At 40.9% G+C, this 14,962-nt stretch overlaps 1 protein-coding gene across 1 annotated transcript; it reads left to right on the top strand.

Moving 5' to 3' along the window:
- Window positions 1–6,896: 6,896 nt before the first annotated feature.
- LOC114042283 (olfactory receptor 13H1-like) lies at window positions 6,897–7,877 on the top strand. The gene is given in 1 exon segment (XM_027860946.1): window positions 6,897–7,877. A coding segment is annotated over 1 exon segment (981 nt).
- The last annotated feature ends 7,085 nt before the right edge of the window (window positions 7,878–14,962 follow it).

Consider the following 14,962-nt stretch of genomic DNA (forward strand, 5'->3'; position numbering starts at 1 on the left):
AAGGGGAATAGAATGAGAAGAAGTATTTGAATGGCAGCCACTAGGGGAACACTGAAGGTTTCCTAGTGGATGCAACATGCAGAAGAAAGATTGTTTTGGGAGCATATGGATGGATTGGAATATATAGACAGTGCATGTGGTAAGATGAGTCAAGGAGTATACTGGAGAAATAGCAAAGAAAAGAGATAGGAGAGGAGGCATGAGAGAGATTTAAAATACCTGTCCTTGATCCCATTCCCCTTGGTAAAAGATCAGTATATATAATCAGAGAATGAGTGTGTATATAACATTGTAGTTGATTCTTTTAGGCCTCTCACTCCTAGCTGCATTTTAACGAGTTTTTGAGGGGTAGTTTTGACACTTGGTAAAATTTAACCCAAAAACTGAACATTCTGAAAAGGTTATTTGAATTTGGTGATATGCTACATTTAATTCGGTTACCATCAACATACAATTGTGCCGTTTGAGTTCTCTTTGAATATAGGACAGCCAGGACGTGTCAGCATGGTATACAGGAAAGACCACTGAGTTTAATTCAAGAGAACATAGGGACAGTGCTGAAATATGCATTTTGTCACTGTGACCCTAAGGGGTTATTTCCCTTCTGTGAACTTGTTTCCTCAACTGGAGAATGATAGGGTAAGCTAGATAATAATAATGATAATGATGATGATGGTGATGATGGTGATGATAATAATATTTATAAAGCACTTACTATTTGTCAAATGTTGTGATAAGCACTTTATAACAATTAGCTCTTTTGATCCTGGGAAGTAGATGCTAATATTATCCCCATTTTAAAGATGAGGAAACTAAGGCAGACAGAGGTTAAGTGGCTTTCCCAGGCTTACAAAGCTAGTAAGTGTGGATTTGAACTCAGATCTTTCTGACCCAAGGCCTGGTGCTTTAATCACTGGGCCACGTAGCTGTTCAATATAATCACTAAATCCACTAATAGCTATGACATTCTTTGGGCATATGCTCTAAAAATAAACTAGTACACTTTAAAATTCCTTTTAATGTGGGGGTCAATGATTTAGACTCATTATAAAGATATTTGTATGTTTGTATATGTTTGTATACCTTATATGTGTGCATATATGTATATGTGTGTATATGTGCATTTGTATATGTGTATGTATAGGCTTACCATGAATGAGCGTTTCTGTCCCCTACTCTCTTGACCTTCAGACTCTGACAGTCTCTGTACTGTGTTACCAGTGAAGTCAATCAATTTTCCCAATAAATGCACTAATTGTACTTGCAATGTGGCCCCTCTATCTTTCACTTCAGCTGTCACAGGGTGTTTTCTCAGCCCCTGGATCGCTTGTTTTCTGATTTGATCCAGTAACTGCATCTTCAAAAACTTTCTGATTCTCAGTGAGTCAGAAGGTTTCCTACTGGTTCCCCAGCCACTCTCAGAACTTCTGATTTTAATGAGCATTTGGTCCCAAAGGGGCCTCTTCCTGCAACCCCTGGAGACAGTGAAGAGCAGAGGTGAAGGACAATTTTACTTCCTTCTCCAATTATTCTCCTTTCATTTTGGCTCAATCCAAGAATCAGCCATCTATCACAAGAGGCTGTCCCTGTGATTGTGTGAGTGACTGGAAAATGAAGGCTTGAAGGAAAGAGAAAGCATGACCTTGGTCACCTCTCCAGAAGTCCAGATCAATGAACTAATCTTTAGCAAAAGCTGACTGGTTCTTGGCCTCAGCCTAAAGCCACCCATCATGCAGTGGGGAGAGATAGCCTGGACATCTTTGGAGAAGATTTTCTGTCCTAGATGTATGTTCACAGAGCTGTGGAAGTGAGAAGGGATTTTTTTCTTATTCAAAGTCAGCTTCAAATGTCTTTCCTACTGTCTCTTTCCACGCGCTCTATCGGGAATAACACAGAGTAAGAAATGAGAGGGAACCTCGGGATGGGGCAGCATGGAAGACAATGAGAGCAATTTTGACACAAAGAAAGTTGTAAAACAGGGAGAGAGCTGAGTCTTCTTGAAGGATCCTATTTAATAAAAGAAAATGTCAAAGGTGGAAAGTATCTTCAAATACAGACTCCTAAAACAGAACATACAAATTATCAGAGTTCAGAGAACTGTGAGAACAAAGGAAGTTAGACCTAGGTGGTCTTTGGAATGAGGAACACAAAATGTAGGACCTGGGAATTACCTTTGAACATAAAATATTAGCTCTCGGAGGGCTTATAGAAGATAAAATATCAGAGTGAGAAGTGCCCTTAGGACATAGAATGTCAAAACTGGAAGAAACTTGAAAACACGTGGGCTTGAACCTCCCTTTTTAGAGGAGTAAATCATGGTTTAGCAATGAGAAATTCTGTCCCAAAGAGCTCAGCACAAAAGAGTGGCCGAGTTATAACCCAGGTGGCCCAACGAATGGAACTGTGAAGAGATATGGACAGCTGGTATTTATTCAGCGTTCTCCAGTTTGTCAAACGCTTTTATGCATTATTTCTTTGGAGCCTCACAACATCCCTCTAAAGCTGTTACAAGAAGAATCATTGTTCCCATTATATAAGGGAGACAACTGAGACTTAAGGAGTTTAGGTGATCCGCCCACAGTCACACAGCTAGGAAAGCATCAGAGGCAGGGACAACAGGCCATGGTGAACATGACATTAAGAAGCTACAGCACAAGCAGAGGGGGGTGTCACTTTAGCAAAGGGACACACACACACACACACACACATACACATGGCATATTTGGATTGGTTTGATAAAATGGAGACGGTATAAATGGAAAGGAGATGGAGTCAAGGGGACATGATGACTATTTGACAATATTTTTAGGTCTCGTACATGCAAGAGGAACAAGATATTTTCTGTGTGACTCTAAGGAGGAGATGGAGAACCCGCTAGCCTGGCAAGTGCCTTGGGCTTGGAGTTAGAAGTCTTGCTGTGAGTTCTAATTTTGATGCTTAGTAGCTGTGTACTATTGGGAAAGTCATTTAACTTTTCTGTCAGTGGATAGAATGCCAGACCTGGAGTCTCATCTTCCTGAGTTCAAATCTGGCCTCAGACACTTACTAGCTGTGTGACCCTGGGCAAGTTACTTAACCCTGTTTGCCTCAGTTTCCTCATCTGTAAAATGAGCTGGAGAAGGAAATGGCAAACTGTTCCAGTCTCTTTGTCAAGAAAATCCTGAATGAGGTCATGAAGAGTTGAACACAACTGCTCAGGGACTGAACAACAACCGAAGGAGAGGGTTGTATTATAGGTTATCTAACCTTCTTGGGGCAGCTAGGTGATACAGTGAAGAGAGTACTGGGCTTGGAGTCAGGAAGATCTTTTCGAATACAGCCTCTGACACTTACTAGCTATTTGAGCCTGGGCAAGTCAACCTCCATTTGCCTCAGCCCTTCATCCATAAATTGGGGAAACACTGGAGAAGGAAATGGCAAAGCACTCCAGGATCTTTGTCTAGAAAACATGGAGTTAGACATGACCAAAGAACAGTAGCAAAGCTTGTTTCCTCTCTCAGCAGGTAAGATCCTTTGAATGTATTGCATTAAAGGTAGGCAAGTATTAACTCAATGTTCTAAACATAATTTCAAGAAATCAGACTTGAAAAGAGCTAGATAGCGAGCTATCTATCACTATATGGCTTTGAGAAAATTGTGGATGATCATATATCAGGAGCACTCTAGACATGACCACCCTGCCATGGATGGGAAGTTGACCTCTGAAATCACCTCCAAATGAATGAGTTAAACCTTCCATTTACAAAAGCAAAGGTTTCATCTTTTTTTTTGGCTAGGCAATGTGGTTAAGTGACTTTCCCAGGGTCACATAGCTAGTAAGTGTTATGTGTCTGAGACCGGATTTGAACTCAGGTCTTTCGGACTCCAGGTCCGGTGCTCTAGCCACTGTGCCACCTAGCTGCCCCCAAAGGTTTCATCTTTTGGGATCTATAATTTACAGGGAAGGTTGTGGTTCAGGGAAAAGGACATTGAATCTAAAGTTAATGAACCTAGATTAATAATCCTCGATCTGCTATTCTTTACTTGTGTGTTCACGGCTAAATAACAAGCTAAGCCTCAGTTTCCTCAACTGAACAAGGAAGAAGACATATTAGATGATCTCTAAAATCTCCTCCGGGTCTAAGTCTGTGGTCCTGTAGCCAGCCAGCTAACAGTGTCATAACTCAAAGTGGAGACCAAAGCCAGTAGCATCAGCCTGCGACCTGCCTAGAATAGCTTCACTCCTCCCTGCCCCCATCTGTGAAATTCCTGCCCCTCTTGCAAGCTCTCCTCCTCTGGATGCACTGAAATGTCTCCATATATTTCTTAAAGTCAGTTGTTGTGGTTGTTATTTGTCCTTCACGCTCAAGTAGGACCATGACATCAGGAAGATGATGCCATGACCTGCAAGTGAATTGGATTTAAGTGAGGGAGAGTTGTGCAAGGTCATCAGCCTCACTGTCTCCTCCAGAGCCATCTTTGTCCAGTGGCAAGATATAGATTGGGACAACTGGAGATGGCCCCCTCTTAAAGTGGGAGGGGGGAGGAAAATGTATTAGATTCATAAAACAAATTGAATGAGATGGCCATGAGTTGGGTTGCCTGGCCACACTCTCCCATCCTACGCTTGAGGATCCATGCTAAGGGGGATTGATCATGGGTGTGACCCGGGGGTAAGTTTTTGAAGTCCTTTTTAAATGACTTATTTCCCTTTCAGACATCTTTTAAAATAGCCTCCCCCTACAAAAGTATCTATGTTCTGATGGATGGAGATAGAAAAATGAATGAAGATGCATCCACTCAGGTTAATCTATTTGCTAATAAGTTACATAGTTGTTTTGTATTTCTTTCCTTTGCCTTTGGTTCAAGCACTAGATAGTTGCAAGCCTCGATGCCTGTAGTTTCCTGAAGTATCCTTGATGACCTCACAGGATGGAGCTTCTGTCCCATGGTGAAAAAACTATTCTTGCATGGTCCAATCACAGCACTTCAAATTTCCCTAAAGTTTTAAGATCTACAAATATGTTTTCCAAAAGATATTTCCATTATTATAGTTATTCCTACTTTTGTTGCTGTTCTTGAGTCATTTTCAGTCATGTCCAACTCTTTGTGATCTGATCGGGAGTTTCCTTGGCAAAGATACTGGAGTGGTTTGCCATTTCCTTCTCCAGCCCATTTTATTGATGAAGCAAACAGGGTTAAGTGACTTGCCCAGGGTCACACAGCTAGGAAGTGTCTGGGGTCACATTTGAACTCAGGAACATGAGTCTTCCTGTCTCTAGGCCTAGCACTCTGTATTGCACACTGCACCACCTGGCTGCCCTGTCCACAGTAACACAGTGGCTTTAACAGAATTGCAACAAGAACCCAACTTTCATGCACAGGGCACAGTGCACTTCCTAATGCTATAAATGCCAGTTTTTCTCTGGAGTTGGATACTGCCTATCAGAATCCCATCTCAGTGACAGTGCTAGGATATCAAAGTAGTCTTCAGGCTCTTCAGATAGCTCACTTAGATGAAGCTATAGCAGACATAAAGGCCAATAACAGTAAAACAAAGACAGACAACTTTGTGGAGTTTCTTATGACAGGCTTGCTTTACCATCCTATGAACTTTTTCTTGAGAACTAAGAGACCATTTAAAACATTACCTTCCAATAAGAATAATAATGATTTAGATTAAATTGTTTCATCTCCAGGATGTTTTCTTAGCTTTGCAACATCTCTATGAGATAGATTGCAACTATATCCCCATTTTACAAATTAGGAAACTGAGTCTGAGAGAGAACAAGGACTTGACTCAAGGTTGTACGAGATGTACACTATTGAGCTAGGATTCTAAGCCAGATCTTCTTTCTACAAGTCCTGCAAATTTTTCACTACATCAAGAATGAGCTGATTCTGGGGCACAATGTTGTAGCTAGGGGAACTGTGTTTCATCTTGTTGAGATAGCAAATACGTGGATGGGGGTACAAATGAGAGCTGAGTGGAAAGAATCCAGGAAGAGCAAGGACGTGTGTTGTCAGACCCATTTGATGGGCCAGCTAGACTGGCTGAGTTGCTTTTTCCCCCTCTTTGTTGCTATTTTTTGCAAGGGATTGTTCATTGGATGGGACCAATAAGTATGTATAGTGAGAGGGAAGATATATGTGACTATATTTGGTTAGAAAGATGATAAAAATATAAATAAATAAATAGATTTTTAAATGAAATATGAAGTATAATGGACATTTCACATTGGTGTTCCGGATATCTACCTGTTTCCTCATCTTCAAGTGAGTAGCAAAATGCATACAGAATGTACCTCTGAAGGTTGTTAAAAGGAAAAAATGAGATCATTTATGCCAGATTATCAATCAAAATGTACCTCCCAGCCCAGAAATAGAACTGACTGTATGTGGTCCAACAAAATTACTGAAAGAACTGAGATTCGATCAAGAGCCTCTAGATTTCTAGTCCAGTGTCCCCCATTCTCCCCACCCACCTCCCACTATTCTTGGATGTCCCTTAGTGCTTTGACATACATCTGAGTTGTTACTCATCTTGTCATTGTAATTGCCTGTCTCAACTTATGTCCTATGCCTCATGTCTCAGCATAGAATGAAGGTAACTCTGAACCCTTGAATACAATATCTTACAATGCAAAACATTATGGAAAGTATTTATATAGAAATCTAAAAATAGCCTAGATGTCAACTATGAACCAACTCAGCTAAATGTAGAGAAAACTCTGCCAAGAAAGATGGACGCCAGGTCATGAAAATGCTTTGGCCATAGCCACCCATATAGATCCTCTATATAGATACCGTTGGGTACATAAAATCAAAAAAAGTTTTGAGCTAGAAGGTAAGAATGCTCCCATGCAAAATAGTCTCTCCTGCATGAAAAAAATATATTAAAACTCCTTTAAAACCTGATGTGCTTTTGTTTCTCTTATTATTTCAGGTAGAAGAAAAGAAATGCTATGGATTCAAGAAACAGCACCACCGTGACCCATTTCATTCTGGTTGGGCTCACAGAGTATCCCAGAGCCAAAATCATCTTCTTCTGCCTACTTCTGGTATCCTATCTTTTCACTCTGCTGGGGAATAGCCTCATTCTTCTCCTGGTCCATTATGATCCCCAGCTTCACACCCCCATGTATTTCTTTCTCAGCAATCTGTCCTTCCTGGACATCTGCTTCACATCATCTATCGTGCCTCAGATGCTCATCAACTGCTTAGTCACGATTCCCATCATCTCCCTGGGTGAATGCCTGGCACAGATGTGTGTCCTTCTGTACTTGGGTGTTGTAGAATGCTTTCTTCTGGCCATCATGGCTTATGATCGTTTTGTCGCAATCAGCGACCCCCTGCACTATGTGGTGAAAATGCGGCCTCAGCTCTATGTCCAACTTGCACTGGCACACTGGTTGATATCCTTTTTACTTGTTGAAGTCCCATTCCTGACCATGCCACTAGATTTCTGTGGCCACCACATTATCAACCACTTCTCCTGTGAAATCTTGGCTATCCTCAAGCTTGCATGTAATGATCTGAAGTTCTACGAATTGCTAATGATGACCACCAGTTTCTTAACTCTCCTGGTACCCTTTACATTTACCCTAGCCTCCTATGTGCGCATCTTGGTAACTGTGTTGAAGATGCATTCAGCTGATGGAAGAAGGAAAGCCTTCTCCACCTGTAGCTCCCACCTCACTGTGGTAGTCATCTTCTATGGCACTGCCATCTCTATGTACGTGATACCCCAGGACAAAACCAGCCGAGATGAAGACAAGATCATCTCCACGTTGTATTTCATTGTGATTCCCATGCTTAACCCTATTATCTACAATCTTCGGAACAAGGGTGTGAAGGGGGCTTTGAGGAAACTAATAGGGGGAAAGAATGACTCCTAAGAAACAGATCTTTGGTTGCCTTCTTAGAAGATCCAGAAGAGGAGTAGCTATGAAATCAAATTATTAAAAATGAAAGGAAGTGGTGGCTCTCAAGGTATCTTTTGTTTTCTAGAAATCTATGCATTCCCCATGGAGATCTTTGTTGTGGTTTCAACCACATAGGACATGGATAGGGTACAGTTTTAACCAGTCACTAGTTCAGACATACAGCCTAGGCTAGCACAGAAAGTCTGAATAGTTGTTATTAACTTTCTATTTTTGAGTTTTGTATTGTTCAGTAGAGAGTAGTGAGAGTGAAAACCATTGAATGCATTATATACATGTACAAATAAAAGTGACAAAAACATGGTAGCAGAGCAATAATAAAAAGCATTGCTGGTAGCAATACAAATTCATCCAAACTTTTTGGAAAGAAATTTAGTAGTACACAGCAAGATTCTTAAAAAAAACCATACCCTTTGACTCAACAATATCCTTATTAGTTATCCGCCATAAGAATATTTTAAAGGAGAAAAATATCTATACAATTATATTTATGGTGGTATTATTTGTATTAACAAAAACTGTAAGTGATATAAATGGTTGGGGTACAGCTGAATAAATCCTACAGTACTAATATAATGAAAGGATGCAGCATGATAAAAATTATAAATATATTGTATATAAAGATATATAAAATAACACAAATCCAAGAAAGCAAAAACAAGTGAATTGCAAACATATTGACTTCACTAGATATCTATGTATATGTATATATGTGTATGTTTGTGTGTTTATGGATTGTGTATGTGTGTGTGTGAATCCTAGAGGGAAATGTACATACAGAGTGAAGAGGACATAGAGGGAATACTGGAAAAGTTGTTATCATCAAGTTTCTAAAGTTGTAAATAGATGTGGATTTCGTTTCATCTTGGTTTCTTTCTTGTATTGAGTTTAAAAATGAATAAAATTGAGGAAACCGGAAAAAGTAGTCTTTATCATCAACTCTACTAGAAGACTGCCTCTATAAACAGGGAGATGGTAGGATAAGATTGGGAAGGTTCCATTCCAGTTGGATACATCTCAAGCTAAATATGTTCAAAATTGAACCAAATTAAGTTCTCAACACACACACACACACACACCTTTTCCAAACATCTTTTTTTTTCCCTATTGATAGCATCACATCATTCCAGGCACCCACATTCACCACCTGGAGTCCTTGGGTCTTTTTTCTCCATCATGTACCTATCCTATCAGTTGCCAAGCCTTGTCAATTCTACCTCTGTCACCTACTTACATAGCTTCTATTGTAGTTGATCCTCCCTACCTCTCACTTAGACTATTGCACTAGCCTCTTAGTAGGTCTCCTACACTTCTATCTCTTTTTTATCACTGAGGAGATTAGAAAAAAGCTTCATATAGGAGATGGCACTGAGCCTATATTCCTGAATCACAGATCTGACCGGGAATCTGCCCTACTGAAAAAAATTCCATTGGCAAAAAATCCTGAGTGCCTTCAACAGTCTGGATCCCACTTACATTTTCAGGATTATTTCATATTCCTCTCCTCCACAAATATTACATGTCATAGAAATTCACTTCATAACTGTTTCATCTCTTCCCTCCATGAATTTTCATGGCATCAACCCACGTCTGAAACTCACTCCTGCCTCCCTCATGACTCTTAGGATTCTTAATTCCCTTCAGAGCACACTCTGCTTTCATCTCCTACATGAAGTTTTTATTTATGACTCTCTCAGGTTATTAATAACCTGTCCCTCTTGACATTAGTTTACATTCAGTTATATTTATTTGTCAATGTAGATGTTGCATCCTAAAATAAAATGGAAGTTGCTGTCAGAGACTATTTTTAAGGTATGTCTCCATCACCTTGCACTGTGCCTCATGGATATAGAATGTGCTTAGCAAATGTTCACACTGAACTGAGTGAGCTGATCACCAAATGTTCAGAGGTGGACAACCAAGGGGGTGTAGCTTTTCTAGTTCTTGCCAAATGAGAATTGTCATTTGCAGTGGATAGAGCACCAGGCCTAGAGTATGGAAGACTCATTTTCACGAGTTCACATCCATCCTCAGAAACTTACTAGCTCGGACAAGTCACTTCCTCTTGTTTGCGTCAGTTTCCTCATTTGCAAAATGAGCTGGAGGAAGAAATGGCAAACCGCTCCAGTATCTCTGCCAAGAAAACCCCAAATGGGGTCACGAAGAGTCAGACACGACTGGACAACAACTGAACAACCACAACATTGTGGAAACTATTGCAATCACTGTATCTCTTGGGCATAATTCTTATGTAGGACAGTTTTGAGAGTCCTCAAGAATCGGAGAAAAGTCTTGTTCTCCATTTTGTTAGTCTTGTGACCTAGAAGTCAGTAATGACTTGTTTTGTATACATCACATGTAAGTTTTATACTTCTTTGTGATATCTGTAGCCTTCTTGGACAAATAAAATCTTGTTTTCTTATCACCTCTATGACCTTTTCTTAACTCATATGCCCAAAGCCATCAGGGTGTTCAGACATACTGGACAACATGCTCTGGGTCAAACCAGCTGTTTCCTGTTTCCATGCTTTGGAACGAGACAACCCATTTCTCAGCTTTGGGCATTCTGTGGCTGTGTCCCATGACAGCAATGCTCCTCTCCTCATCTCTGTTCCTTTCAAGTTACAGGTAAAATCCAACCTTCTATGGGAAGCCTTTCCCAGTCCTTCTCAAGTCTAGGACCTTTCCTTTGTTGATCCTTTCCTATTCATCTTGTACATAGCTTGTTTGCATATAGTTGCTCACATGTTGTTTCCCTTTAAATTGTGAGCTCCTCCAGAGCAGATGCTGTCTTTATATCCCTTTATATCCCAGACACCTTTTTTTGTATCCCCAGTAGTTGGCACAGTGCCTGGCACATAGTAGGTATTTAATAAGTGCCTGCTGACTGACTGACAGTACCATATTCCAGTGCATAGCTCCAGATTCTGCCATTGTCACTGCACGGAGGTGTTATCTGCTGACAACTTCAGATTTTGAGGATCACTCCTTTTTGTGTTTTGTTTGGACTGGTATCACTTGTCTTCATCCCTTATCCATTACCTGTTCTCGTTGCCCGTTATCTGCAAACAACTGTAACAACGAAGGTTGGGTCAAGGCAAACAAAGTTTGCATCCTTTGACACTTGTCATCCTGTGTGGTAGAAGTCCCAGCCTCTCAGCTCTATTTCCATTTGATTGTAGTCTAGCTCTTTGGGTGCCACTGATCGTCCTCCCACCTTATTCTGAACTCCCCACAGCTCTCATTTTATGTGACATTTTAGACAAGGCATCCTCATCCACATCAGTCTCACTAGGCCTCTAGTAATACCTGAAATCCTGATTCCCCGGTGCTGGCACTCAGCATCAACATTGGCACTGGTCAGAATATGTCAATGGATTGTTACCCTCCATACTTGGTGTTTGGCTCCTTAGTTTTTGAATTCTCAGTGATTGCCGACTTCAAAGCCAACAACTCAAGCTTGTGGACAAGATGATGAGATTCATGGGCAGCCAAACCTGTGCTTGTGCGTACAAATTGTGTCTGTTGACCAATATAAGGACATCTCCTAAACTTTCCAAGCTGGAGTCTGTGTGGAGAACAAAAAGTCTGCTTGCTTCTATTTAAGCCAGTACTGGTGCATGGGTAAGTCAGCTGATTAACATCTGTCTGTCTGTCTACCTCCAAAGGCTCTGTAGGTTTTAAGACAATATTGATAATAATTAGCAAGCTTATAACAAAATCACCAAATCCCAGAAAATTTCTCATCTCTAAGATTTTATAGGCTTAATTGCTCATAAGGTTCTGTTGCGGGCAGCTAGGTGGCACAGTGAATAGAGCATCCAGACTGGAATCAGGAAGACCTGAGTTCAAATCTGACCTCAGACACTTACGTAAGCTGTGTGACCCTAGGCATGTCATTTAACTGTTTGCCTCATTTCCTCAACTGTAAAATGAGGTGGAGAAGGAAACCGCTCTAGTATCTTGGCAAAAAAAAAACAAAAACAAAAACAAAAAGGGGTCATGAAGAGTCAGACACATTTGAAACAACTGAACAACAACAAGGTTTTCTACCTTTCACTGTTTATATCTTGTTGGGAAATAATGTGGCTCATATATTTAACAGAACCTCTGAAAAATTGGCATTTATTAATTCAGTACTTTGGGGCCATCTTCCCACACCCAATCTAACACTTTTCCTTGGCCTCTCCTCCTGTTCATCCTGTGTTTTACTATAGATAATGATATCACCAAGGTCTATTAACACTTCCAGGTAATTAATACTCCCAAATACTTTCTCCAAGAGCTTTTGAAATGTTGCTAGGATCCTTGGGGCCCTGTGCCTTGGAATATTTGCTCAAACTGGTTCAGCTAGACATGTGAAATTAGTATTTTAGGGGTCTTCTTCAGACACAGGAATCTCATTATCCATTACTGAAGTCAAAGACTAAACACCACTGGGTGCCTAGCAGACACTCCAGGGTACCTTGAATCCAAAGTAATAATGTAATTGTTTACTTTATTTCTTTTTTTCAAAGTTCACTAGTCTACACACATCTAGATCTTTCCATTCTTCCTGAGTGCCACCAAAATGTGTGATGGATAAGGACTGCTAAATTCTGTGATGTCATTTACCAACTTTTCTTTGAGATTGTTCTGAGGGCTTCTGTCATATATATAGGAAGCCTCCTAGATCTTTTGCTGATTGGTAGGAAATCAGCAAAATGGCTCTATGAGTCATACCCCCAAGCAGATCCTACAGAGAGAACATTCTTGTCATTTTGCTGAGTTTCAGCTCCAACCTATTCTTCCATTTTTCTGGTACTGGAAGTTACCAAAGTCCAATATTTCAATGTCCATTTCAGAGACCGAATAGTGGCATTCTTTGTGACATTCACTGCGTCCTCTTGTCTCTATCCTGCATAGTTAAAGTGTGCAGGTATGGAGCCCTAGTTTGTTGTTTAGAATTCTTGCTAGAATTTTGAAAAAGAAAACTAGAATTTATTCCAATCAGTGCCGACACTGTAGTGAATGCTAGAGTGTAGTGAGGGTTTCAACATATCAAAGCCACGATGTCTATTCTCTTGTTGACACCACCAACTTCCCTGGAGAGGCTCAAGCTCAGATTTGTGTATCTGGAGTACAGATATTCTTTATAATCCACAAGAGTTAATGAGATCTTCAGCTGGGAGGGAAATGAGATCTCATCTAAAATCAGAGTAGAGGGGCAGCTAGGTGGCACAATGGATAGAGCACCGGCCCTGAAGTTAGGAAGACCTGAGTTCAAATCCGGCCTCAGACCAAACACTTAACACTAGCTGTGTGACCCTGGGCAAGTCACTTAACCCCAATTGCCTTAAAAAAAATAAATAAAATAAAACAAAATAAAATTAGGGTAGAGAGAAATGTTCCTCCTATGGGAGTTCCATTCTCAGCACTCTCTACAGCAGTCCCTTAAAGTCAAGGAATATGATGGAACCTTATTCCCATATGAATCTGTATGTCTAAAGTCTACAGTCCGCTACTCAAAAGGTTGCATGATTTAAAAATCTCTTTTAAATTCCTCCCTCTCTCAGAGTTTGTCTACAACAAACAGAATTAAGTCATTTATGGCAAGTGTACACCATCTCGCTTAGCATTCCTTCGGCCAATCAGAATTCCTGTCTTTCTGTGCATATGCAGCATATTGTATAATATTGTTTTTCTGGGGTGGGGCTGTTACGTTTGTATGTACCTATTAATTTATGTGTTGTTTCTCCCATTAGAATGTGAGATCATTAAAGGCAGGGAATGTTTTTAGTCTTTCTTTGTGCCTCAGTATTTAGGACAGAGCTTGGCATGTAATGAGCATTTAATTGATGTCTGTTGACTGACTGATTGGTATTCTGGGACAGACCAGTGACACAACACGGAATCATTGGGATGGGGAGCTTCATTGCTCCTTCCAAAACATTGGGGAAATGCTTCCTGTTGAGCTACCCTAGTTCTTCCCTCCCTCACACTCAGGAGAATAAGGGAAGCTTAGGTCAGACCCAAGCAGAACCTAAGAGGAGGTAGCACTTCAGAGGCCACAGTGAAGGTAGGAGTGGAAGCAGGGGCAAACAGTAGCTACGGATGGAGACTCATGGGAATGGCCGGGACTTTGGACCTAAGGAGCCAATGACAAAGTTCCTGCAGAGCAGCAACTAAGCTCTGAAGAGAGCTCCAAACTCATCAGACATCCAAGGAGTAAATAGGAAAGCTATCCATTAACCAGGAAACCAGGATAGACCCAGCATGCCGCCTTCTACCCTGCCACTGCCCTCACTTCCACACACAGCTACCCTTTGGATCTTAGAATTTACCTCCAGAAACCTTAGACATCAGCAAAAATAAACATTTCCATAATTATGACGGGATTTAAAATGAGCGTCATGATATGATGAGTGTGAACAGCAGGTGGCACTAGAGAGCTGATTAGGCAAAGTGGTCAGACCTTTGAACCTTAAAACCTGGTGAGTACAATCATACCACCTGCTGGGGATGGAGCTTACCCAACAACTCACTCCCCTTCAGGGGTGCAGCCGCCCCCTTCCAAGTAACTCACCCCACTTCCCTTCATAGGATGTGGCTCTGTTTTCAAAGGCCAGAATCCCAAATGAACCTCAATGGTGGAAATGCCCATGTTTGCCTTGCTTCTCTGATTGATGGCTGTCCTTGCAAGCATGGGCTTTTGTTTTTAGGGGCATATGGAATCCAGATTCATTGCCAAGCTTATCAGTTATGTTCTCTCATTTCACCCAAGAGAGCTGTTATCTCCTAGACTCCTCATACATTCTGAACTAATTTTTTTTTCCCCTAGGAAAAGGAACTTTTATCTCTGCCTAGGAGTCTCTATCTCTGTCTCTCTGGCTCCTTCTGCTTCCCTCTTTCTATTTCCCCCGTCTCCTTTCCTCTCTTTACCTCTTCCCTTTCGCTCCTTCATTCCCCTTCCATACCTCTCTCTTTTCCTCCTCCTCCTCCTCCTCCTCCTCTTTCTTCTTCTTCTTCTTCTTCTTCTTCTTCTTCTTCTTCTTCTTCTT

Source organism: Vombatus ursinus, unplaced genomic scaffold (genome assembly GCF_900497805.2).
Source record: "Vombatus ursinus unplaced genomic scaffold, bare-nosed wombat genome assembly UNPS02014344.1, whole genome shotgun sequence".
NCBI classification, from domain to species: Eukaryota; Metazoa; Chordata; class Mammalia; order Diprotodontia; family Vombatidae; genus Vombatus; species Vombatus ursinus.